General features: G+C 39.5%; 1 protein-coding gene and 2 long non-coding RNA genes across 4 annotated transcripts in view; 2 read left to right on the top strand and 1 right to left on the bottom strand.

Annotated features, from left to right (window-relative positions):
• LOC309326088 overlaps nt 1-27670 on the top strand; it is a 42618-nt gene that overhangs the window by 7182 nt on the left and 7766 nt on the right. The window contains exons 2-3 of the long non-coding RNA XR_014150127.1: nt 25227-25328; nt 27298-27384. This is a non-coding gene — a long non-coding RNA (uncharacterized lncRNA). The remainder of the gene's footprint in view (nt 1-25226; nt 25329-27297; nt 27385-27670) is intronic.
• UBE3C (ubiquitin protein ligase E3C) overlaps nt 9750-27670 on the bottom strand; it is a 61411-nt gene continuing 43490 nt past the window's right edge. Inside the window, exons 19-24 of one of the 2 annotated variants that reach the window (XR_014150078.1) lie at nt 20064-20276; nt 16186-16374; nt 16016-16082; nt 14679-14809; nt 11402-11702; nt 9750-9948 (exon numbers count right to left, since the gene is read on the bottom strand). Coding sequence is in view for 1 of the 2 variants with exons in the window: in XM_081834224.1 (XP_081690350.1) it covers nt 11532-11702; nt 14679-14809; nt 16016-16082; nt 16186-16374; nt 20064-20276 (771 nt within the window). In the remaining variant the exon portion in view is untranslated. Of the gene's footprint in view, nt 9949-10051; nt 11703-14678; nt 14810-16015; nt 16083-16185; nt 16375-20063; nt 20277-27670 lie in introns of those variants that run through there. The other variant, XM_081834224.1, reaches the window with a different exon arrangement.
• Nucleotides 11709-13136, top strand: LOC309326118. The gene is made up of 2 exons (XR_014150172.1): nt 11709-12303; nt 12386-13136. It is a non-coding gene; the product is annotated as an uncharacterized lncRNA (long non-coding RNA).

The raw sequence follows: 27670 nt of genomic DNA, 5'->3' as shown, positions 1-27670 counted from the left end.
TCTTATAATAATCTATTCCAGAAGCTTGTTCGACTTCCAAAACATTCAACTTCCAAGGCGCAGCTTCCGATTGGCTGCAGGAGCTTCCTGTGGCCAATCGGGAGCCCCAGAAGCCCCACCGAATGTTCTGCTTCCAAAAGAACGTTCGCAAACCGCAACACTCACTTCCAGGTTTGTGGCGTTCACGAGCCAAAACGGCTGACTAAGGCTTGAGTGAGTGCAAAGCTTGTGGTGACATGGATGCCACCCTCCAAAGTTTCTCTCTGAACAAAACTAAACTCTGCCCCTTATTCCAGGGCTCATCCATTTCTAGGGTCATATTTACATACGTAATTCTGTGGCTCAGTGGACATCTCAGTAACATGGCCCGTGGATTAAGGTAAGGATTGCAAGGGATACAGAGATGGAACTGAGGCCCTAGGAAATATACAGTAGCTATATGACAAGTGGGGCTGCATTCACCTACCAATTCAACATGGGCATTTCTGTACAGATTCTGACAATTGGTTGGTATCTTGCTAGTCGGTTGCATAATAAATATGACTGCCAGCTCCCAGGCAGCATGATGTTGCAATACTTTTCTTTTTCTTTTTCCCAAGGCTGGAAAGAACTGACTGTATTCCTTTCAGGCTCTGCTGCTCCCTGCTTTTTTTCATTGTGCTAATTGTCATTAAGGTTTTAGCCCTTGGAATTTTACACCACCTATGCTGTAGGTCCTGCCCACAGGAACATACTGGACAAAGTCACATATGTGCTAATATACTTCCTCCCAATCCAAAAGCAATAAGAGCAGCACTTTATAGCACATGGCAGACCGCCTGCAAAAACATTTTGTTTAAAAATGGTTGTAATGTAGCATGGAAGAGAAAGGGGCGGAGAATAGCTCATTTGATTTTGGCCAGTGTCAGCCTCATTCTTGTTTTGGCTTCCTTGGTAACATTTTAGAAACTGTGCATTATGCTTGCAGAACAAGAGTAAATTGTAACTTACCAGACGTTAAAATAATGTGGCCTAAAACTAACAAAACCCTGGAAATACTAGGACTCAATACAAAAAGAGTTTAATTTACATTTTACAATTTACAAACATGACAGCTTTTAATCCAACAAATTAATTCAGTTGAAAAAATAATTTCAAAATATTTAATACTTTGGATTATAGAATAAATAATGGTGTGTGTTTTTTTAAAGGAAATGTCCAGGCTTTGCTTTTTAGAGAAGGCAGCAGTCCTGTTAAAGGTTTCTATAGTCCTTCTGTGTTAAGTTCCATAATCTATATAAAAATAAAAATAAAAAGAACACAGGCAGCCATCAGGAACAGAATAGGCAGGGCATTGTAAATGTTACCATAAATAAAGCAGCTTAGAACAAAACCAAAAAGAAAACAATTGTTTTATTTCTGTACATTGTGACTACAAATAGTATTTTTAACACTTCATTTCTTATCCAAATCATGAAATTATACATTTTTTGTACTAACACTAGTAAACATCTTAAAATCACTCAAGAGCTCTTCTGCACATTTAAAATATATTGCTGTTTACTGCTAATTAAATATATTGCTGTTTACTGCTAATTAAATATAAATATTTAAGGTGAGGCCAGTGAACACTTTTCCTCCCTACTGCCCCAATATTTCTGGTCATCATTTTTAAGCAGCAGCTGTCGCTCTCTTACTCTCAATAGGCTTCTGGCTGACCAGTCGTCCCATCTGTGTGGCAGACTGAGGCAGCCACCTCAGGCGGTGGAATCCAAGGAGCAGTGCCCGTCTGTCAGCACTGCTGAAGCAGCAGTGGCTTGCAGGGAGATCTCACGAGAGCTGCACAAGATCTTGTGGGGGCTCTTGCAAGATGTCGCTGGAAGCTGCCACCTCCACCCCCACTTCTCCTTATCTGGCCCCTCCATGCCTCTCTCCCCTACCCATTAGCAGAGAAGTGGCTACAGTCGCAGCTTCTGGGTTGCAGTGGGATCTCATGGATCTCTTGCAAGATCTGGCTGGAAGCCAAAGCCGCATGTGGGGCTTCAGCAGGGGACTGGAACAGGCCCTGTGGCCAACTGATTGAGTAGAGAGGTGGTTAATAGTCCCAGATAATCTGATATTCCTTCACTTAGGAGCAAACAGGTGACCATCTGATAGTTTGGGTTGTGTTGTTGAGTAAGATGCCCATCAGCTTTTTACTTAGCAAATGACAACCTTCAAGCTGAAGAGAGTGGGCAGAAGGTGCGTGGGAGGAGAAACCTTTGTTCTTGGACTTGGCTTTAATTTGCTACGAGCCATATTAAATTTGTTTTTGTACCCACCCTTTGCCAGCAGGTCCCAGGGTGCGTTACAGCAATTAAAAAATGGCTTCGAAACAATTTAGTCGAAGAACAGGGTGCATGGCTTTTATATTTGTGTAAGCTATCTTTAATGCAAAAGGTGAGATGGCAATAAGAAAAAGAGGAAGGGCCATAGGTCAGTGGTACAGCTGCTTTGCATACAGAAAGTCTCCCTGGCACCTCCAGGTAGGGCTGGGAATGTCCCATGTGAAAGCTTGGAGAGCTGCTGCCGGTTAGGTGTAGACAGTACTGAACTAGATGGACCAGAGATTTGACTTGGTATAAAGCAGCTTCTTGTGTAAAAAGAAACCCTTGAGACTTGGGAAGAGACTCAGTTGCTGGAGTCAGCCATGGACAACTTACCTGTCACTCTGGAGGAATCTTCTGGCTTGAAGGAGTTTGCTTTTTCTGACACTCATGCAAATGATGGCAAGGCCTCAAACTTCTCCAAGTGGGGGTGCAAAGAATTGTGTATAACCGTTACAGACAGACCAATCCTTTAGTAATGTGTATTTAGAGTATGTGTAGAATTGGCCCAGTGAGCCAGGTAACAGGTCCCTCTGAACCACCATAGTCTTATAATAATCTATTCCAGAAGCTTGTTCGACTTCCAAAACATTCAACTTCCAAGGCGCAGCTTCCGATTGGCTGCAGGAGCTTCCTGTGGCCAATCGGGAGCCCCAGAAGCCCCACCGAATGTTCTGCTTCCAAAAGAACGTTCGCAAACCGCAACACTCACTTCCAGGTTTGTGGCGTTCACGAGCCAAAACGGCTGACTAAGGCTTGAGTGAGTGCAAAGCTTGTGGTGACATGGATGCCACCCTCCAAAGTTTCTCTCTGAACAAAACTAAACTCTGCCCCTTATTCCAGGGCTCATCCATTTCTAGGGTCATATTTACATACGTAATTCTGTGGCTCAGTGGACATCTCAGTAACATGGCCCGTGGATTAAGGTAAGGATTGCAAGGGATACAGAGATGGAACTGAGGCCCTAGGAAATATACAGTAGCTATATGACAAGTGGGGCTGCATTCACCTACCAATTCAACATGGGCATTTCTGTACAGATTCTGACAATTGGTTGGTATCTTGCTAGTCGGTTGCATAATAAATATGACTGCCAGCTCCCAGGCAGCATGATGTTGCAATACTTTTCTTTTTCTTTTTCCCAAGGCTGGAAAGAACTGACTGTATTCCTTTCAGGCTCTGCTGCTCCCTGCTTTTTTTCATTGTGCTAATTGTCATTAAGGTTTTAGCCCTTGGAATTTTACACCACCTATGCTGTAGGTCCTGCCCACAGGAACATACTGGACAAAGTCACATATGTGCTAATATACTTCCTCCCAATCCAAAAGCAATAAGAGCAGCACTTTATAGCACATGGCAGACCGCCTGCAAAAACATTTTGTTTAAAAATGGTTGTAATGTAGCATGGAAGAGAAAGGGGCGGAGAATAGCTCATTTGATTTTGGCCAGTGTCAGCCTCATTCTTGTTTTGGCTTCCTTGGTAACATTTTAGAAACTGTGCATTATGCTTGCAGAACAAGAGTAAATTGTAACTTACCAGACGTTAAAATAATGTGGCCTAAAACTAACAAAACCCTGGAAATACTAGGACTCAATACAAAAAGAGTTTAATTTACATTTTACAATTTACAAACATGACAGCTTTTAATCCAACAAATTAATTCAGTTGAAAAAATAATTTCAAAATATTTAATACTTTGGATTATAGAATAAATAATGGTGTGTGTTTTTTTAAAGGAAATGTCCAGGCTTTGCTTTTTAGAGAAGGCAGCAGTCCTGTTAAAGGTTTCTATAGTCCTTCTGTGTTAAGTTCCATAATCTATATAAAAATAAAAATAAAAAGAACACAGGCAGCCATCAGGAACAGAATAGGCAGGGCATTGTAAATGTTACCATAAATAAAGCAGCTTAGAACAAAACCAAAAAGAAAACAATTGTTTTATTTCTGTACATTGTGACTACAAATAGTATTTTTAACACTTCATTTCTTATCCAAATCATGAAATTATACATTTTTTGTACTAACACTAGTAAACATCTTAAAATCACTCAAGAGCTCTTCTGCACATTTAAAATATATTGCTGTTTACTGCTAATTAAATATATTGCTGTTTACTGCTAATTAAATATAAATATTTAAGGTGAGGCCAGTGAACACTTTTCCTCCCTACTGCCCCAATATTTCTGGTCATCATTTTTAAGCAGCAGCTGTCGCTCTCTTACTCTCAATAGGCTTCTGGCTGACCAGTCGTCCCATCTGTGTGGCAGACTGAGGCAGCCACCTCAGGCGGTGGAATCCAAGGAGCAGTGCCCGTCTGTCAGCACTGCTGAAGCAGCAGTGGCTTGCAGGGAGATCTCACGAGAGCTGCACAAGATCTTGTGGGGGCTCTTGCAAGATGTCGCTGGAAGCTGCCACCTCCACCCCCACTTCTCCTTATCTGGCCCCTCCATGCCTCTCTCCCCTACCCATTAGCAGAGAAGTGGCTACAGTCGCAGCTTCTGGGTTGCAGTGGGATCTCATGGATCTCTTGCAAGATCTGGCTGGAAGCCAAAGCCGCATGTGGGGCTTCAGCAGGGGACTGGAACAGGCCCTGTGGCCAACTGATTGAGTAGAGAGGTGGTTAATAGTCCCAGATAATCTGATATTCCTTCACTTAGGAGCAAACAGGTGACCATCTGATAGTTTGGGTTGTGTTGTTGAGTAAGATGCCCATCAGCTTTTTACTTAGCAAATGACAACCTTCAAGCTGAAGAGAGTGGGCAGAAGGTGCGTGGGAGGAGAAACCTTTGTTCTTGGACTTGGCTTTAATTTGCTACGAGCCATATTAAATTTGTTTTTGTACCCACCCTTTGCCAGCAGGTCCCAGGGTGCGTTACAGCAATTAAAAAATGGCTTCGAAACAATTTAGTCGAAGAACAGGGTGCATGGCTTTTATATTTGTGTAAGCTATCTTTAATGCAAAAGGTGAGATGGCAATAAGAAAAAGAGGAAGGGCCATAGGTCAGTGGTACAGCTGCTTTGCATACAGAAAGTCTCCCTGGCACCTCCAGGTAGGGCTGGGAATGTCCCATGTGAAAGCTTGGAGAGCTGCTGCCGGTTAGGTGTAGACAGTACTGAACTAGATGGACCAGAGATTTGACTTGGTATAAAGCAGCTTCTTGTGTAAAAAGAAACCCTTGAGACTTGGGAAGAGACTCAGTTGCTGGAGTCAGCCATGGACAACTTACCTGTCACTCTGGAGGAATCTTCTGGCTTGAAGGAGTTTGCTTTTTCTGACACTCATGCAAATGATGGCAAGGCCTCAAACTTCTCCAAGTGGGGGTGCAAAGAATTGTGTATAACCGTTACAGACAGACCAATCCTTTAGTAATGTGTATTTAGAGTATGTGTAGAATTGGCCCAGTGAGCCAGGTAACAGGTCCCTCTGAACCACCATAGTCTTATAATAATCTATTCCAGAAGCTTGTTCGACTTCCAAAACATTCAACTTCCAAGGCGCAGCTTCCGATTGGCTGCAGGAGCTTCCTGTGGCCAATCGGGAGCCCCAGAAGCCCCACCGAATGTTCTGCTTCCAAAAGAACGTTCGCAAACCGCAACACTCACTTCCAGGTTTGTGGCGTTCACGAGCCAAAACGGCTGACTAAGGCTTGAGTGAGTGCAAAGCTTGTGGTGACATGGATGCCACCCTCCAAAGTTTCTCTCTGAACAAAACTAAACTCTGCCCCTTATTCCAGGGCTCATCCATTTCTAGGGTCATATTTACATACATAATTCTGTGGCTCAGTGGACATCTCAGTAACATGGCCCGTGGATTAAGGTAAGGATTGCAAGGGATACAGAGATGGAACTGAGGCCCTAGGAAATATACAGTAGCTATATGACAAGTGGGGCTGCATTCACCTACCAATTCAACATGGGCATTTCTGTACAGATTCTGACAATTGGTTGGTATCTTGCTAGTCGGTTGCATAATAAATATGACTGCCAGCTCCCAGGCAGCATGATGTTGCAATACTTTTCTTTTTCTTTTTCCCAAGGCTGGAAAGAACTGACTGTATTCCTTTCAGGCTCTGCTGCTCCCTGCTTTTTTTCATTGTGCTAATTGTCATTAAGGTTTTAGCCCTTGGAATTTTACACCACCTATGCTGTAGGTCCTGCCCACAGGAACATACTGGACAAAGTCACATATGTGCTAATATACTTCCTCCCAATCCAAAAGCAATAAGAGCAGCACTTTATAGCACATGGCAGACCGCCTGCAAAAACATTTTGTTTAAAAATGGTTGTAATGTAGCATGGAAGAGAAAGGGGCGGAGAATAGCTCATTTGATTTTGGCCAGTGTCAGCCTCATTCTTGTTTTGGCTTCCTTGGTAACATTTTAGAAACTGTGCATTATGCTTGCAGAACAAGAGTAAATTGTAACTTACCAGACGTTAAAATAATGTGGCCTAAAACTAACAAAACCCTGGAAATACTAGGACTCAATACAAAAAGAGTTTAATTTACATTTTACAATTTACAAACATGACAGCTTTTAATCCAACAAATTAATTCAGTTGAAAAAATAATTTCAAAATATTTAATACTTTGGATTATAGAATAAATAATGGTGTGTGTTTTTTTAAAGGAAATGTCCAGGCTTTGCTTTTTAGAGAAGGCAGCAGTCCTGTTAAAGGTTTCTATAGTCCTTCTGTGTTAAGTTCCATAATCTATATAAAAATAAAAATAAAAAGAACACAGGCAGCCATCAGGAACAGAATAGGCAGGGCATTGTAAATGTTACCATAAATAAAGCAGCTTAGAACAAAACCAAAAAGAAAACAATTGTTTTATTTCTGTACATTGTGACTACAAATAGTATTTTTAACACTTCATTTCTTATCCAAATCATGAAATTATACATTTTTTGTACTAACACTAGTAAACATCTTAAAATCACTCAAGAGCTCTTCTGCACATTTAAAATATATTGCTGTTTACTGCTAATTAAATATATTGCTGTTTACTGCTAATTAAATATAAATATTTAAGGTGAGGCCAGTGAACACTTTTCCTCCCTACTGCCCCAATATTTCTGGTCATCATTTTTAAGCAGCAGCTGTCGCTCTCTTACTCTCAATAGGCTTCTGGCTGACCAGTCGTCCCATCTGTGTGGCAGACTGAGGCAGCCACCTCAGGCGGTGGAATCCAAGGAGCAGTGCCCGTCTGTCAGCACTGCTGAAGCAGCAGTGGCTTGCAGGGAGATCTCACGAGAGCTGCACAAGATCTTGTGGGGGCTCTTGCAAGATGTCGCTGGAAGCTGCCACCTCCACCCCCACTTCTCCTTATCTGGCCCCTCCATGCCTCTCTCCCCTACCCATTAGCAGAGAAGTGGCTACAGTCGCAGCTTCTGGGTTGCAGTGGGATCTCATGGATCTCTTGCAAGATCTGGCTGGAAGCCAAAGCCGCATGTGGGGCTTCAGCAGGGGACTGGAACAGGCCCTGTGGCCAACTGATTGAGTAGAGAGGTGGTTAATAGTCCCAGATAATCTGATATTCCTTCACTTAGGAGCAAACAGGTGACCATCTGATAGTTTGGGTTGTGTTGTTGAGTAAGATGCCCATCAGCTTTTTACTTAGCAAATGACAACCTTCAAGCTGAAGAGAGTGGGCAGAAGGTGCGTGGGAGGAGAAACCTTTGTTCTTGGACTTGGCTTTAATTTGCTACGAGCCATATTAAATTTGTTTTTGTACCCACCCTTTGCCAGCAGGTCCCAGGGTGCGTTACAGCAATTAAAAAATGGCTTCGAAACAATTTAGTCGAAGAACAGGGTGCATGGCTTTTATATTTGTGTAAGCTATCTTTAATGCAAAAGGTGAGATGGCAATAAGAAAAAGAGGAAGGGCCATAGGTCAGTGGTACAGCTGCTTTGCATACAGAAAGTCTCCCTGGCACCTCCAGGTAGGGCTGGGAATGTCCCATGTGAAAGCTTGGAGAGCTGCTGCCGGTTAGGTGTAGACAGTACTGAACTAGATGGACCAGAGATTTGACTTGGTATAAAGCAGCTTCTTGTGTAAAAAGAAACCCTTGAGACTTGGGAAGAGACTCAGTTGCTGGAGTCAGCCATGGACAACTTACCTGTCACTCTGGAGGAATCTTCTGGCTTGAAGGAGTTTGCTTTTTCTGACACTCATGCAAATGATGGCAAGGCCTCAAACTTCTCCAAGTGGGGGTGCAAAGAATTGTGTATAACCGTTACAGACAGACCAATCCTTTAGTAATGTGTATTTAGAGTATGTGTAGAATTGGCCCAGTGAGCCAGGTAACAGGTCCCTCTGAACCACCATAGTCTTATAATAATCTATTCCAGAAGCTTGTTCGACTTCCAAAACATTCAACTTCCAAGGCGCAGCTTCCGATTGGCTGCAGGAGCTTCCTGTGGCCAATCGGGAGCCCCAGAAGCCCCACCGAATGTTCTGCTTCCAAAAGAACGTTCGCAAACCGCAACACTCACTTCCAGGTTTGTGGCGTTCACGAGCCAAAACGGCTGACTAAGGCTTGAGTGAGTGCAAAGCTTGTGGTGACATGGATGCCACCCTCCAAAGTTTCTCTCTGAACAAAACTAAACTCTGCCCCTTATTCCAGGGCTCATCCATTTCTAGGGTCATATTTACATACATAATTCTGTGGCTCAGTGGACATCTCAGTAACATGGCCCGTGGATTAAGGTAAGGATTGCAAGGGATACAGAGATGGAACTGAGGCCCTAGGAAATATACAGTAGCTATATGACAAGTGGGGCTGCATTCACCTACCAATTCAACATGGGCATTTCTGTACAGATTCTGACAATTGGTTGGTATCTTGCTAGTCGGTTGCATAATAAATATGACTGCCAGCTCCCAGGCAGCATGATGTTGCAATACTTTTCTTTTTCTTTTTCCCAAGGCTGGAAAGAACTGACTGTATTCCTTTCAGGCTCTGCTGCTCCCTGCTTTTTTTCATTGTGCTAATTGTCATTAAGGTTTTAGCCCTTGGAATTTTACACCACCTATGCTGTAGGTCCTGCCCACAGGAACATACTGGACAAAGTCACATATGTGCTAATATACTTCCTCCCAATCCAAAAGCAATAAGAGCAGCACTTTATAGCACATGGCAGACCGCCTGCAAAAACATTTTGTTTAAAAATGGTTGTAATGTAGCATGGAAGAGAAAGGGGCGGAGAATAGCTCATTTGATTTTGGCCAGTGTCAGCCTCATTCTTGTTTTGGCTTCCTTGGTAACATTTTAGAAACTGTGCATTATGCTTGCACAACAAGAGTAAATTGTAACTTACCAGACGTTAAAATAATGTGGCCTAAAACTAACAAAACCCTGGAAATACTAGGACTCAATACAAAAAGAGTTTAATTTACATTTTACAACTTACAAACATGACAGCTTTTAATCCAACAAATTAATTCAGTTGAAAAAATAATTTCAAAATATTTAATACTTTGGATTATAGAATAAATAATGGTGTGTGTTTTTTTAAAGGAAATGTCCAGGCTTTGCTTTTTAGAGAAGGCAGCAGTCCTGTTAAAGGTTTCTATAGTCCTTCTGTGTTAAGTTCCATAATCTATATAAAAATAAAAATAAAAAGAACACAGGCAGCCAGCTATCAGGAACAGAATAGGCAGGGCATTGTAAATGTTACCATAAATAAAGCAGCTTAGAACAAAACCAAAAAGAAAACAATTGTTTTATTTCTGTACATTGTGACTACAAATAGTATTTTTAACACTTCATTTCTTATCCAAATCATGAAATTATACATTTTTTGTACTAACACTAGTAAACATCTTAAAATCACTCAAGAGCTCTTCTGCACATTTAAAATATATTGCTGTTTACTGCTAATTAAATATGAAATTCAGAAGCTTCCCCAGCAGTAAAATAGCTTTCGGTCTAGGAGGCCGGAAGTGGAAGGGCCCCCCAATGTAAAAGTTCTCAGGCCTTTTCCAAGTGACAATAAAGGACACACTTGATTCTGCCCGTTAATGATTTAGGTTCTAATTATATTATTAAAAAAATAATTTAGTGAGAATTGCACGTGAAGACAAATGTTGACCCAGTGCCATAACCATTTCTGAACACATGAAACAAATGTTTGCCTTGTCTGTCAAACATAGTCCAGTGATGCACTCCCTTCCCCGTGTCCAAGCAGCTAACTGCTAACTGAGCAAATGGATTCGTAGTTGTTTAATCATGGCAAATAACGAAGGAAAGCCCAGTTTCTACACCAACCACAATTATTCCTGACAGAGAAAGCTGAAGAGGGTACGTGAACACCCACCCACAGGCTTTCAGATATAAAAGAGTAAAAGCCTGGAGCTTCCGGTTCAAATATATTTTAATAGTTGTTACAAGTATTTCTTTTCCAAAGTCACAGCTATCGTATGTATTATATATGCCAAAGAAGTCTGTCGCATTAAAAAGTCTACAGGCACACAGGAGAAAATGGAACAGAAGAAGGAAAGAACATGTCCAGTTAATCAAGACACAGGTTAAGGTAGTGACTGAAGAACAGGCATGCCCATTCAGATAACTGAAGGTCTTGAAAAAACACGCACACACACAAGTGAAATAAACGCTTTCTTTCAATGCCTACCACAGTAATAAAAATGCATTTCCCCCCCAGTTGCAACAAACTGCAGTTGCAGAAAGGTTTGTAAACAATTTCTGCCGCTTGAAGAAAAAAATAAGTGGAACTGCTTTTAGCCTTCCAGTTCTGAGCCACTTGCAAAATGCCTGCTTCCCTCTCCAAAGTCATCACCCTGTTTATTCCTCATGGGCTGCTTTGTATGTTGCTTTATTGCCAGCTTATGGAATTATTCTGTATTTGAACAGCGCAAAGCCAAAGCTTCATCTTTGGTTATTTTCAAAATGATGTTACTGTGCCCCAAATATGCTCTTTCTTGGAAAGCCTACCAAACTGCACACAGCGTCATTATTTTGAAATCAGAGTAAGATACCGTTGATACAGTTAAATGCTTAATGAGTGACAGAGAAATAACATCTTGCACTGAAACTGAAACCTACTTGACAGGAAAGATGAGTTGCAGAAACCTAGGTGGGATTCTCTTAATCTGCTTGGTGTGGGTGGTGCGTATGGAAGTAGGCACTGATTAGTTCCTCAACAGAGCATTAGAGTAGCTCAGCTCAGCTCAACTCAAATCCAGCAGCGCATTCAATGGCATAAAGCAGCTTACTTCGCATAAGGTTCTCATCATAAAACTCTGGAAGCTTCAATAAATTCATGCAAGTACTGGCAGTGGGTAGTCGCTCTAAATCAGAGCCTCCATTGTGTATGCAAAAAGCAGGATACAATTCCTGGGGCAGGAGAGAAGATGTAACCATGAAACAAGGATTAGAGCAAACATCCAAACAAGGAGAAAAAAACAATCCAAATAAAAGTTTCTTTGCGGCCTTAAAGAAGCCCCTAAACATGTATTAAGAGATACACTATTAGCTTCTGAAGTCACAATAACCTCCTATTGTGGAATTTTATGTGAAATGGACAACTACAAGGTATTTTGCCCACATCAGTTCATTTTTATAATTTTACTATTCAACAGTGTTGTAGAATGACAGTTGCCAGCTTGAGACTTTGGCCAGGATCCACAGAAAGGTTGAAGAAGCAGAATTTCTTTAAAAGCAGCCAATGCTGGTTTTGAAACTGAGAGCAGTTTCAAAAGCAGCTTCTGATACAGCATGGAAGTCATCTGTTACAAGTAAAACTGGATTAGCATTGAGATTCTTGTGTAAGCTTAACACAGCAATGTGATTATTGGCCCTTAGATAAAAAATAAACACACAAATGTTGTTCCACAAAACACATATTCTATCCTTAAAAGCCTAACTCTGATTCACTGAAAAGCTAATTTGCATGTGTTTATCAGGAATCAAGATGTATTATTGAGCTGAGCAATCTGTAATGTGCACTTGGTGTTTATCTACACATATATTTAAATAATCCTCAAACCATTTGTTGCTTATAGCAATAGAATACTTAGAGAAAAGGTATGTAGAGTTACACCACTGTGAGCATGGCGGGTGGGGTGGGGAGATTGTTGTGTGGAGTCCAGAGGTCAGCTCTCAGCTGAAAGTAATCATTTTCTAACATCTGAGGAATCAAATACATTTTTTCTCTCTCACACACACAAACACACAGAGAGATTATTATCTGGTACTCCCAAAAATGTCAAACCGTATCAAAGTAATTTGAAGGAAGATTTTGGTCACAGACATGCTGCCTATTCCCGATTCATCTAGCTCAGAGCTTTTCAAACTTTTCATGTTGGTGACACACTTTTTAGACATGCATCAGTTCGTGACACAGTAATTCAGTTTTACTAGCAAACCAGAGGTGAAAATCCTTTCCAGCACCAGGAGAAGTGAAGGGAGCGTTTGCAAGACAAACCTACACACTGCAGCCAACACGCTAACATGTCGTGACACACAGTTTGGAAAGCTCTGATCTAGCTACTTAACAACTCTGCCTCTAACAAAATAAGAACATTCCCAAGGTGTATAATGGTTTTACCCCTCCTCCCCCCCCAAAAGGAAAAGAAAATAGGTTTTCCTCAGTTCTTAGAAAACAAGATCTCTCCTCCCACCCACAACCCACCCTAGGTGCCTAAGACATTTCCACATTATAATCCAAAGCTCTCCTTTTCTTTACAAGAGTTTATTAATTTAATCAAATGCTTTGGTGAGTGAAAATAGATTGTCTGGTTTTAGAAACTGCAAAAAAAGAAAAAGAAATCCTAACACCCCATGCCAGAAGGTTAATGAGATTTTAAGTTAAATTATTGTTTAAATGGAGGCCTTAAAATGTATGTCATAGATAAAATGCTGTATTTTTAGTGTTCCTTTCAAAATGCTAATTGAATTTTCCTACTTTAAGCTTTAAAAATGTTAAAAATGAAGTTCTATATTGAAATGTCAAGCCAAGGGCACCATTTGTTGAATAATTAAACACTGTGGAACGGGAATCTGCAATAGTAGAGAAGTGAGAAGCATCATCAATTTATCGTGTGACCTGATTGGAACTTAACAGTTTCCAACTGCACTTTAATGATTTTTTTTTGTCTGTAACAATCTCATTTATTAAACTTATTAAACTTTAATTAGCTGTAGCATATGTTATTGTGATCTGAAGCTGCTGGCAGTAAAGGCTTCCATTTTTTCTTCTTTTTTAAATAGTGCAAGTCGTGACTGTGCTATTTATAAGTAAAAGTACTTCAAGACATACTGCATTCTTCTAAATGAGTCTGAACTAACTTTAGCAAAGGTGAAGGTTCCACAATGTAGCATGGACAAGATTTCAAAGCCAGGCTATTAGAAAGTTATGTTCTTAACAGTAACATTTAATTATCTTCTACTTTAATGCAGCTATGTACAATTAATTACCGAAGACATTTTGTACTAATTGCTGCCCTCAATATATTTTTTTTTTCATTAAATGAATCCACTTATTTCATTGCAAATACTAATTACTACTTACAGTACATGGTGCTCTTCATCTTCAAAAAAGCACTACAACAGCATTTGTAATAGTCACACTGAATTATGCTACTTATCTCAGGGCTCCTATGCTGCTTGGGAGCAGCATGGTAACAGTACATTTCCCTGAGCTTGGTGGGCAAACAATAACAGCTCTTGGCATTTGACAGGAGTTATTCATCAACCTACACAGTTATCAGACAGTGGTAACAGCTGTTGGGAATCTTTGCCCATATATGGGGAAAGCATCTTTCCTGCTCCTCATGTCAAATAATATGCACTACATGGTAGGATTTTACTGGGTAGGCACAGTCCCTGTAATGAGCATATAAGAAATAGAAAGCTGTACATTGTCATCTATATGTATGCTGATTCCCAATGGTAAGCCATACTCAAAGCAGCTCACAATATCAAGAAGTTAACTAATCATTCCAGACACAACAGAAAATGCAAAAATAGAGATGGGCGGCATAGAATATGTGATAAGCCAGAGGATCAGTGAAACCTTATTTCTCAAGGTCTAGAAATAGTTACTCAATGAAGAACACAAAATCCCTCAATGCCCTCTACTCTAGTCTCCTGAAAATACTTCACCATGTGTCAGTGGCATGGAGGAACCCCCAAAAATCAGGCAGAGGAACTGATGAGCACTTAATATTGTGCGCAAATGTTGAGTACTCCTATTTATTGTGCTTTTTTCTTAAATTGTTGAGCAATTATTTCTTAATGTGCTAAAGCATGGGAATGGCTGCAATAAATCAGATTATGCTTCTGTTAAGCCAATTTCAGGAACACAGATACCTTAAACCCCAAGAGTGGAGGCCGTGAACAGCTTGTCACAAACTTGAGCAATTTACGTTTTTCGTCATCGGTGAAACTTTCTACAACTCTCCAAAATATTTTGATTACTGGATGATCTGCAGAATAACCACCTACAATTTTCCAAAAGAAAAACAAATTGTATCAATGTTGAACAGCGCTATTACGATATACTATTAAGAGACAGCTACAGTGCATTCTAGATACACTGATAAATCTGAATGATTGAAATGTGTTAATCAGATCTCATCTAATGCCAGCCGTGCTACAAGTTACTTCGCTACTGGTTTCTTTTGTTCATACGTCTTACAGTACTCACTGCAGAAAATCAGATGTGCAGATTATACAGCCCGCATGTGCCAGCAAAAGAACCAACATATTCTGAACCACCTGATACATCAGTACTGAGAGCAATAGAATGGCATGTCCCATTCCATATTAGCCTTTTCGGGGATTCAATAAATGTGCTAAGATTCAGCACATTTTGGAAGCAGCCCAGCATTCTAAAACTGAGCTCAATCAATGCAACATTTGCACATTAAGCAGAAATGGTGAAAAACAAAGGCATGAGTGAGAAGGCACCTTGGATAGTTCCATCTCCAAGACTAAGCAAGTCTGAGCCAGACCAATATGGGGAAAGAAGACCCAGCTGGGAGCCTCAGCGCCATGGGGAAAGGGTACAATACCAAATACAGCAAGCAGGACTTTCAATTATAGGGTTTCCAGTTGGAAGGTTATCTGCCTTCACTATCTTTTCATTAAACATATGCATATTTAAAGTTATGGGGTTGGACCCGGATTAGCAGGAGGGAAACAGCAGACATAGTGTGACAAGGTCTCTCATCAATGACTGCCACAGGTTTTGAAACACTAAAATCCAAGATAATATACTGAAAATGGACTACATTTGAGTATTTTCTTTCATGTCCTAAGACAGTATTAATGTAGCTTTAAAAACTCATTGTAGCGGACGTTCTTAGGCATTCTGATCATCATGAATGATCGTACATTTGTATGACATTATTATATATTTGGTGTTCTCAGTCCTCTTTGTGGCACTGGGCATCATCCAAGAGCTCCCTAATATAAAACTGAGCCAATAAAGGACTTTGTTGTAACTGGTTGCTGTTGTTTTAAATATTGCTCTTAAAAACTGTAATGTGGAAAATGATCCAACTAAAATTTAGAACCAATTTGCAACCCATGAAATGGAGAGAAGTTAAACACAGTTAATTCTTCAATTGAAAATTGTGGCTCAACCTTCCTGGCTCATGCCTTTGATTTTGTCTTATTTATCATCTGAATTACAATATACTTGCCTGAATAGTTTGTGAAAGTTTTAAGGTCGTCTAGACTAATAGGAACCTGTGCACCAGATATCAAAACCTAGAACAGATAGGGAAAGATAGGTGCATAGTTTAGTTTCAGGCAGGATTTTCAAAGGTTTATATTACTAAATTATTTTGTCCACAGAGCTATGCAACAGTACCTGAATTTCTTGCTGATCAAACATTCTAAGCCACTCAAGATTAACAACGTTGGCAAGACCCTGTCTAAATGCAAGGCAATGCTGCCTGATCTGTTTGTTTAACCTGTAGTCTGCCACAAGATGGATGTATGCGATTCGATTGGCGCTAGTGACAGGAATATCCTTTCCACCAGGCTTCAGTTCAACCACCTGTAAAACATAAAAATATTCTATGAAATAAATGTCAGTCTTATGAACTGTTTTTCCTCCTAAATCCTAATATCCTTGATGACGATCTGGTGGCATATCAGCCTATATATCGCCCAATATTACTGTTGATCACTAATTCATGAATTATTTGTATGCAGAAACATCAACGCAAATGGGCATTTACGGCGTGATATAAGCAGAAATTAAAAACCCAGTCCTTCCTTACTAACTAAATTTAGGCAGGAGTTCTGTTGCACCTTCTGCCACTAGATGGCATAACTATAAAGTCTATTTAAAATTATGCAGGCCATAGTTCACAGGTCTTTAATCTGGCAACATACCTTTTTAAATGCTTTTCCTTTCATTTTGACCACACCCAAACCCAAAAGAACTTCTTCCATGAATAAATAAAAAAATAGACATTCCCCTAAAGAGGCTTTATCAGCGAGATTCAGCTGCAATACAGAAGCAAACTATTTCAAGAATACACTTAACATTCTGACCACAAATATTTTAATATATAATTAGGGATGAGCAAATGCAAGGAGTTCCAGTCAGTGAAGTTTTGGCAGAGCCAAGAATGAATCAATTCTACTCTGCCAAAATTCTGGAGAAGATTCCTGAATTCAAAAATGCATCGTCCCCCACAAAAAAAGCATTGTGGGTATCTATTGATGGCACATTCTGGGTCCGTTATGCATGTATGCAAGGTGGCGCCAAGAATGTCACTCAACCAGGCTAGCAAAGTGTTTTATAGGCCCCAAGATCTCAGATACAGCAAAGTCTTAGAGATAGCACCAGGTGGGGTATCCCCAAGCCATGCTAGATCTTGCCTGGTATATTCCAAGGTGCAAGGTGACAGCTCAACCTCCTTGTTGCTGAAAATCATTATGTGCTGTGTGTGAGAGTAACTGGATATAGTACTCAGAACATTCTAGACTTCCTCAACCTCAGCCCTCCACATATTTTTGGCCTACAACTTCCATGATCCCTAGCTAGCAGTGGTCAGAGATGATGGGAATTGTAGTCTCAAAACATTTGGAGGGCCGAGGTTGAGGAAGCCTGTTCTAGACCTCCCAGACATCAAAATCTAATGTGACACTTGGGGCCAGTCTACCCTTAAGATGGCAGAATCCCAGGTTGTGATACCCAGGTTCCAGCAAGATATTACTGACCTCTCACAAGATCTCACCAGAAGCCATGCACTGGTAAGTGAGGCATGGCCCCTTCCTGCTCTGCCTCAGGTAGCAAAACAGGGCAGACCGCCACTGCTGACACTCAGGTCTAGATTTACCAATTAATGCAGCCCTTTGCTCCATTATCAAACATTTCTAGTCTAGAAGGAGGCCTCTGTGCTTGGATGCCTTTTGTGTCAGTCTACTAAGCACAATATAGCTGCATAGCAACACACATTTATTTGGAATTACTGCTATTCTAGTGCCCTCCAATATACAGTGGTACCTCGGGTTAAATACTTAATTCGTTCTGGAGGTCTGTTCGTAACCTGAAACTGTTCTTAACCTGAAGCACCACTTTAGCTAATGGGGCCTACTGCTGCAGCTGCGCCACCGGAGCACGATATCTGTTCTTATCCTGAAGCAAAGTTTTTAACCCAAGGTACTATTTCTGGGTTAGTGGAGTCTGTAACCTGAAGCGTATGTAACCTGAAGCGTATGTAACCTGAGGTACCACTGTACCATTCAATTCCCATTGCCAAGTTTTAATCAACACAGATTGAACACTGTCAACACTTCTGTGAAGTCAACGGCATCATCACACTTTCCAATTTGTTTTCCTTGAAACGGTTAAGTTTTTTGAAAGGACGGAAGGGCTGTAACTAAAAGAGGGAGAACATCTGAAACTCTGGTGGGGTGCTGCCAGCATATATAACCAACAGCTAGGTAGACCAGTGGTCTGACTATGCAACACAAGTTCCTATGCCAGAGTCCAAGGCCTGAAGAGCCCCATCATGAACAATGTGGTTGATGGTGATAGATTTGGGGTGCATTTATTAGACATTATTAAGCAATTAAGCAATCATCAGGAATTAAAGCTAGGTTCTAAATGAAATCCACCTCCCTTTCTACCTCAATACTTATCATTACACCAGAATTTAGGATATTGTGGTTTAATCCGAGACTTTGGTACATAACTGTAATGGTTCTAGGGGGGTTGCTCGTGTGTAAGTCATCGCAACACCTGGCTGAGTCACCTGGGTGAACCCTTTCTGTCCGGACAGCCACCCATCCGTGGCTGTCTCAATCGCTGGCAGAATCCGTCAGTGGGCGTTTCTTGAACTTCTTCCAGCAAAGAAGCTCTTTGACGCCTAGTCTCCGCCTACTGTCCCTGCGCGGAAGCCTTCTGCGCAGGGAGGGTGTGGGCAGCGGAGGACCCGTGCTCTCCCCGCTGGTCTCCGGAGAGGAGTCCTGGAGCCTCCTCACCGATTCCCCCATCTGTCCCCCTTCTCCACTGGTGCTACGCTGATTTCCTTCCCCCGCAGATGGGCTGCCTCTCTCCCTGCTGGGACCCTCTCCGGCATCCCTCTGGAGCCCTCCCTCCTCCTCTGGCTCCGATGGCAGTTCCCTGACAATAATGTTTTCAGCTAGCAAAATGGACACAATGAGCAGATGATGATGATGATGGGCGTGGCCAATTGCAACAAGTATCTTCTGCAAGTAACAGTACAATGGCTAAACTCTACCTGATGCTCTTGTTGACTTTGTTTTAACAGTGGCCTCTTACCGGACTTCTCTCCCCAATATCCAGCAGACTTTCAGGGGTACAGATGGGTCATCTGTATTTAAGACCCTACTTTTAACTGGATTTACATAAACGTCCCCTTGATCTGAATAGTATGGTTAGGATTGTGTCCGAGACTGGATTTTCTCCAAGTAATAATAGCTTTCCTTTATTGGTAGCTGGACTGCTTCCTTATAAAGACAGTCAATTAAGATATGAAACTGTTCTTCTTAAATTCTTTCACAAGGATATTCTCAGAAGCACCCAGCAGAAGTAATTGCAATGGCAGAGATCCAACGAGATACTTTAGGTGCACCCAAGGGCTTAGGCAGGACCCCCTTACTGCATCACACACTGCTTTTCAAATTCTCCTCTGTTTCAGTGAGCATTTGCCGCATAGCAGGGGTTCCTGTTCAAAAAGAACAATGCAAAGTTCCTCTGGAACTAATTGCCCAGTTCTTTTGTATTCAAGCTCATATACTCTAACTCATATACTCTAACCAACTATTAGGGTTTTCTATTCGAGTCATTACCTACCATGTAGAATTGCCCTTCATAGTATCCTGAATGTCTACAAATTCAGTACTCCATACCAACATTTTAGAGTCATCAGCTACAACTATTTGTGAAAACAATTCAACAGGCTAGGCAAACACTTTGTGACACTTGTAAAGCAGTATTCTCTGCATATCCCAATCTCTAAGTGCTTCTGATGAAAGTGAAGAACTTGAGGTTGATGCAAAGCATTTTTAATTTAAATACAAAAATTATGTAATAATTTCCCCTATCTAAAGGCATATGTGACTTGCCATAAGAGCTAGTTTGATGAGTATCAATACAAAGAGTGCCTGTATGCTTTGACTCCAAGTTACAAAGTCATTGATGAACACATGCTTTATCATTATGACATCTGAAACATTGCTGAGAACTTAAAAGCCTAAGTCCCTTACCTGTGCTTCCCCCAATTCATTATTCACCACAGTAAAATTCAGCCCAAGTTCTTCCACATCCCCTTCATAGCTCTTGAGAAAAAGTAGGTTTTTGTACATTTCGGGATCTAGTGAAGCCAAGTGATGAATGTCCACATCTGCACTTGTTCCCAACAACTTTGAAAGGAAAAAACTGGCGAATGGAAGCTCGACAAGCATATTTTCATATAAAGCCTTTAAAAAAAAAAGTAAAGTCGAGAATTATTTTTATATACTTCAGAAGCTAAGTATTTACTATGTCCTTTCATTTAAGAAACTTAGCAGGATATTTCCTCCATCTATGGGAGTGCTATACAAGTTCCCCCATCCATCTTCGTATCATCCATCCAATGTAAATATTTTATTTCGATATTTTTATATTGCCCTTCACCAAAAGTGGTCATCGGGCAGTTTGTATCAGTATAAGGCAGTATGTATCAGAAAAGGCAATACAAAAAACGCATAAACAAAAACATTAAAACAAGTCTCATAAATACATAAAGTAATTAGCAACATCAAAACTCAGAAATGACTTAATCAAGCTGTACCATGGTAGAGTTGCAGAGAATCTCTTTCCGTCATTTAACAGTTGCCAAAACATTATATAAGAAAACCTGAATGCTTTTATTTGAAGTCAAAATGAAAAAGACCACCTCCTTACTGAATAAATGACAGCTTATCTCCTGTGTGTATTCAGTCAATTCTACTTACTTTTGGAAACTTTGATTTTCTCTTTAGCCCCATTCTAGGTTAGATTACTCTAATGTGTTGTATGTGGGCTACCTCTGAAGACAGTTCAGAAACATCAGCTGGTGCAGAATTCAGTGGCCAGGTTACTCACCAGGGCAACAAAGTTTGAACTGTGCTGGCTTCCAATAAGTTTCTGAGCTCAATTCAAAGTGCTGGTTTTGACTTATAAACAAACAGCTCAGGACTGCAATACCTCAAGGACCACCTCTCCCCATACGAAGGTGAATTCTGCGTTATGAAAATTTTGAGGATTTGTATGGCCATGTTTACTTGGTTGGTTTACCATTGCTAGTAATGGAAAGGGGCAAAGGAACTAAGGAGTGCTTAACCTTCCCAGCCCTGAACTTAATTCCCCTCTCATCCACCCAGCCACCCCATTTTGTATTTTGAGATTCCACCCAGTAAAGACATGTGTCCATTTCCCCCCATTTATTTACATGAAAGGAGAGATTCTCACAACATGGGAATACATTCTGCACTTGGACAGAAGAGCAGTAACAAACCCCGAGCGAGAGAGGCATATGGTTAATTATGTACAAACTTTTAAATGCATCTAAATAGAGATACACATTGTATGAAATATTACAAGGCTATGGGTATTGCTATTGTTTTACTGTTATTTTATAAATGCAATAAAGTTAGGATTCGTTTTTTTTCAGGTAGCCTTGGTGCCTGGTGTCTAACAGAAAGGTGGCACATTTTTTAAAAATCAGTGTGCTATCTACCGATAATGCATTAAAATCGAAGTTATAAAAAGTCCTCAAAATTAAGTCTGCACCACTGCTGCTATCTAGAAGCTTCAAATTCAAGTTCTCCTACAAGTGAACCAATGTCCTTGGGTCACTCGGTCAATTCACTGCTAGAATGTTTTCTGGCCCTTAAAATATAACGGCCTTTCTTTTCCATACCTCACCAGGTTTTTGGATAGGCAAACACCAACCCCACGCTCTATATGCTAAGAGTCCTTAATTCCAATGCATTTACTGGCTGTTATAGTATTAAACTGAATTATGTGCCACCCTATTTATCAATGGTAGACATATACTGCTTTCACCTAGACATTCAGAACGATGTGCCTCTCTATCTGCCCATAAAGTGATAGCTAATGGCAGCTTTCAATTAAATACTGGAAGCTGCAGATTGTGCTACTCTAGGTTTGTTTGTTTGTTTCATTTGTAATTAGCTCTATATCCTATACTCCTCCGCTCTAGGTCTTTAGGTTTCTGCTCTTGGATGAGCTGCCATAATTACTCTCATTAACAGCATGTATATGAGCACAGAAGGGCTCCTTCCTTCTATTTCCAAATGCAAATCTTCATAAACTTTCTGTATTCAGGGTCAAGAAAAAATTACAGAACCACAAAGAGCAGTAAAAAGCACCAATCTCCTAATGATGCCCTATCAAAATACCTTCACACAAAACACTGTGTGACAGTTTAGCCCCAAGAATGTATGAATAACAAGATCAAAGCCAAGGAGGCATTTTTAGGAAAGGGATGAAAACTGAAACCTTTCTTTGTGTAGCTGAAAAAGTAAACTTCAAGTGTAAATCATTAATTTGCAATCTGTATGGTCACAGTTTGCTATTCTGAATTAGTAACAGACACACACACTCCACAACTTTGGTAAATATATCAAAGCTACCTGAAATCTGAAGCTGAATTTAATCACTGACTCACCAAATACTTCTGCATCCTTATATATATTTTCCCCCTCCCCACCCCAACACAAGTCAGGTTTAGGCATTTAAAGCATTTAATATACAAGCACTAATAAATGATAGCCCTAAACACTATGATCACATCAGCTAAATGGATTATAAATTAAATTTCCATAATGTATGCAACTGAAATACAAATGTAGGCATAAATCAAGGTATTTTCTAAACACAGGTTAATTACACAGATTCAAGAACTGTCTATTTTTTATGCAAAATAATCCACTTACCATTTTTCATATGGGTCTTAATTCTTAGCCACATGTTAACACTGGCTCCTAGAAGCCTATCAATAACTCCTTGTCAAGGGAAAATAGCAATAGGTATATTGAAAGAACCTGCATGTTATTTTTCAAGTGTCTGTCTTTTATGAGTGTTTATTGCTGGAAATTGTGCCAAAATGATTTGAAATAAAAAGGATTAATTATCGTAGAAGCCTTTTAATATAAGTGAGTGCACTAGCAATGCAATTAATGCAAATTGTGGTGCTATCAGGAGAATAAATGTGAACAACATCACAGGCCATTTCTGTTTGCTGCCAAATAACTTTAGTAATTTACTACATTAAGAATCAATATAAAAATAATGCTTTTCAAATGCAGATCTATCAATCTTCAGGTAGCTCCACAGCAAACATTTATAACTTAATCTAAAAACTATATAAAACATTTTTAGGCCACCTTGATTGTGTTTAATTAAAATTATAATCAAGATGGCACAGTTTCCCATAGCCAAGTTTCTCCAAATATAAAAGACAAAAGAAACATTCATTGTATAAACAAGGTGAGATGAATAGTTAATATTCCAATTAGTGTAAAAGCTAAGTTTTTAAAATAGGCATCTGCGAAATGTATAGCAGTTCTTTGATAAGTTAGTCAGTTAAGCTCTTCTCTTTCTACATGGCAAAATATAATAAGCCACACATTGCAGTAGGTGCACACATGCCCAGACTTCTGGGGTTTCTTGATCAAGCCAAGCTCACCTTGGTCCTTCAGTTTCAAATTTAAAAACTAAAAATACATCAGGCTTGAGAACTCCCTGCTCCTTCTCCCATGCAGCCAGGAAGAAAAGTTTGGAAGCTCTTGGTAGCAATTTTTCTTAAGCGTGCAAAATGCTGTTAAGCTAAGATGGTTGCTTCTGAACTCATTCTGGCCACATGGGAGAAGAAGCATGCAAGTCTGAGGTCTGCTGAAGCTCAGTCGTGTCTTGCTAAGTTGTGATTTAATGTAGACATTCAAATGCATCCACTGTATCATTTTACAGACTTTTTGTTTTATTTTTTCTTAACTATTCCCCTAATATGGCCTCCTTCTACAGCCCCAGCAGCCTAATGTTCAGATTTAATATAAAGCATAATATTAAGACAAACTTAGTATTTTTACAGTTTAAAAAAATTGCAATACTAACATAAAACATTCTATTTTACTTGTTTGTTAAATCATACTTTTTTGTCCAGTCTCCAACACATTTCCCCCGATGTACTACACTGCTATATCCTTTTACTTAAACACCCATACTTATATTCAATGGTTGTACAAGTGGAAAACTGTGCAGCCAACTTTTCTACTCCCCCCTTCCTCTTCTGCCAGCAGCTCTCTCTACCCCTCAAACCCCTCTCCAGAACCACAGACTGAAGGGAAGGGTGTCATATGGCACTGCAGTGGGAAGGAGAATCACCTGAAAGCAGATGCAGGGATCTTGACCCAATGGTGCTCCACTTAATTTCATGTGAATTCCACAACAACCACAACCACACTGCAGTCCCCATATGGCATGGCCCCACTGTTCAGGGGTGGGTGTGGAAACAGAAAAAGACAGTCGTAGAAACTGCCTTCAGCTGACACAGTCATTGTATACAATCCTCAGTATTTATTTATTTCATTTATTGCTCCTTTCATCAAATTCACGATCCCCTGAATGATTAATTTACTCTTTTACACTGAAAGAAACTATTACTCACACATATCAAACAGAAAAAATAGCTATGTATTTCTATTATAATAGACACACAGAATTAACGTTATGGGCCTCTGGTATTTAAATTACACAGATTTGCTGCTAAATATTTTACAATAATCATACTAATTGCTGTTGCTACTTCGCCAGCAGCTTCTATAGTCATTTTTACAGAGAACCAGAACTACAAACGGATATGGGAGGACTTGTGCTTATCTTCCAAGCAGAAGTTTCAAAGTCGTATTTCACACATCTGCACATCTGTTTCTGTGCACAGAACAAGAATCACAAGACTACAATTTACTATAATGATCCGCATTAAGGAAGCATTTTTGCCACTCTGCACGGATAGCCATAGGCCCTTAAGAGCACGAGTGTTCCAGAATTAGTTTGTTCAAAAGAATTATCCTGTTGCAAGTTCATGAAGAATAAAATTACCAGCAAGAAGTATAACTTTTCTATATGAAGCATTTGTTTAAAAAAAAAAACAAGTGGGCACAGGTAATTATAATTAATCCATGTGGTGGGAACACGTATTGAGAGGAATCAATATCTTCAAATCAGCAGAGTACTCATTTTCAGTAAGAGTTCAAACATGACAATTTATTCCACTAAATATTCTGAACTTAATTGACTTAAATGGACCTAGGTGTTTCCAAAGGCAAAAGAAGATCAGGATGCCATTACCACATACTTTAACTGTTTATTTATTCCCTGTCTAGGAAGCCTGATTTAGGAGTTATAAAATGCAATCAGTACACAAACCAGAAGCTGGAATCATCTGCTAATGGAACTTTTAATTGAGAAGTGACCACTGACATGAGGTAATTCTTTCCATGTAGAATTGCTTGCAGAGACCTTTGTGCTCTTTATCACAGTAAACAATCACTAACATATGCATTAAAGAAAATTTAAATACATTATGACCCAATAAATATCACAATCAATCAATACAATCTTTTCCCTTTCAAAGATTTAGTGTTAAAATACCACACTTTTAGTAGTCCTTTAGTGCTGGACACATATTTATAAATGCTGGTACTAAGTTTAGCCATTTGTAATGAAAAGATAATTGGTTATGTGAAAGGAACTGGTATAGGGAAGACAAGCATATTAGTTATGTTAAAACCATTTCAAAAATAAGTTAGGAAATTTTTAAAATCTGCTGAACAATACTGAGTTCCTATACTACTGAATCATTAGCAAATTCATACTATTTTGAAATTATTCAAATACCACATTTATTTGTGCTATTAACATATTGAATAAAAAAGGCCCAAACAACCAAAGTAGAATATCAGGCAGTTTACTTAATGGCCTTTAAAAAAATTATTTTAGGAGACTTAAAAAAATTACAAAAAAAGATTTCTAGTTTTTATTTGACATCTATTTGAGGTGACGATAAAGAAGGATAGAGCCAACCTAGGAGTTCTTCAAAGCATAGACTAGGCTCAGATGTCTGATCTGCTCCTGTTCCCCTTAGGAGTGTCTAGTTTTCTAGCAAATCACCTGGTCCTTCATCAACTGCATGACATGAAAGTTCAACATGCTTTTCCCATGGTGGAAATGCAGTACTGGAGAAAACCTTCCCTCTAAAATTTGTGTCTGCCATGAAGTTCTTGGAAGTTGAGTAATATTGCCACATACAAAAATGAACCATCTCTGCTCCAAAACACTAGATTAAATTAGGCTTACTCCCAGGTAAGTGGAGTTGGGATTGCAGCCATACTTAATCATATGAGTGTCAGGAAAATGATTTTTAAAAACTGGGGGGGAAAGCATGCAAGTGAAACAGTTCTGAAACAGTAACTCAACATTTTCAGACACTTGGTTCTGCTGTAGTTGCCATCACCTTAAGATATTCCCTGCAGTTTCATAATGTCTCTGTTGCCGTCTGAAAGTTCAACCTGAATTTATTTTCAAAATCTGCTGCCTATTTGATCAATATTAGTCTATCAAAATGTTTTAAACTGATTTATTGAGCCAATGAATCTATTACCTTATATCCTCCATAACTAAAAGTAAGCCTCACTGAACTGAATATGACTTATTTCAAGTAGAAGTGCATAGGACTGTTCTATAAATGTGGTAATCCTAAGTAGTTACAGCTGCAATCCTAACCTTTCTTACCTAGGAGTAAGCCCCACTGAATTCAATAGGACTTGCTTCTTAGTAGACATGGTTAGGACTGTGATATAAAGCATCTATAGTTCAAAGATATTTGGAGGGGGTAATATTCTTTCAAAATTGCAACTACCACAATGAAGAGCTTTTAATGTGTATTATTATAAATTGTCAGGGATATAATACAATTTATTCAACACAGAACTGGAACAAGAGAGTTTTTAAAAAAATAAAAATGGATATCTGCATGGGTTGAGAAAATTAGATCCATAGTAACTAAGATAACTTATTACAAAAGAATACATATAAGCCATGTTTATGGTAAAATGGGTATTTTTGTAATATTTTAGAACAAGATCAATGATAATGTCCTACCCTATGCTGCTTTCATCCTGCTGTATTAGTATTTCTTTATGCTCTTTATTTTATTTAATAATAAACATTAAATAATTTAATAAAAACATTGAAAATATTTGGGGTAAGAAATATTCAGCACTAACTAAAATATACTAGGTGATTACCACTGAATGGCTGGCTACACAGAATATAGGTAAATCATTCAATGTTCATGTATTTGTTTTCTGATAACACTGTCATATAAATAGAGCTCTTAGCAGCAACACTCTGCATTTTTTATTTATACAAATAAGAAATTTCTGTGGATTTCAGATGGCTTCCTTTGTATGGCATGCAGTTTATTTATACAAAGACTAAACAACTGCAGCATTTCCAAAATTATTTGCAAATGGATAAAAGGTAAGCATTTTTATAAAACCGAAGAATTTAATGAAGTCTTTAACTAAAACCACAATACTGGCAGGGACCAAATAGTAAAACCGTGCCTTATCTTGCTACTGAATTCATCAGCTTTCCAAACATGCCAGTTAAAGGGTGTTTCTGCACCTGGGTACAGCTAATTATTAAATAACGTAGTCATTTTGTGCCTTATGTAAACACAGAACACACACACATCAATATTTGACTGCTTTCAAAATGACAAGCAACTGGGTTCCTTCTGATCTCAAAGTATAAGAACAGCCAT

This window comes from Podarcis erhardii, assembly GCF_964252035.2.
Source record: "Podarcis erhardii genome assembly, chromosome: 12".
NCBI classification, from domain to species: domain Eukaryota; kingdom Metazoa; phylum Chordata; class Lepidosauria; order Squamata; family Lacertidae; genus Podarcis; species Podarcis erhardii.
Note: the sequence above shows the minus strand (reverse complement) of the source record. Positions and strands in the feature narration are given on the sequence as shown.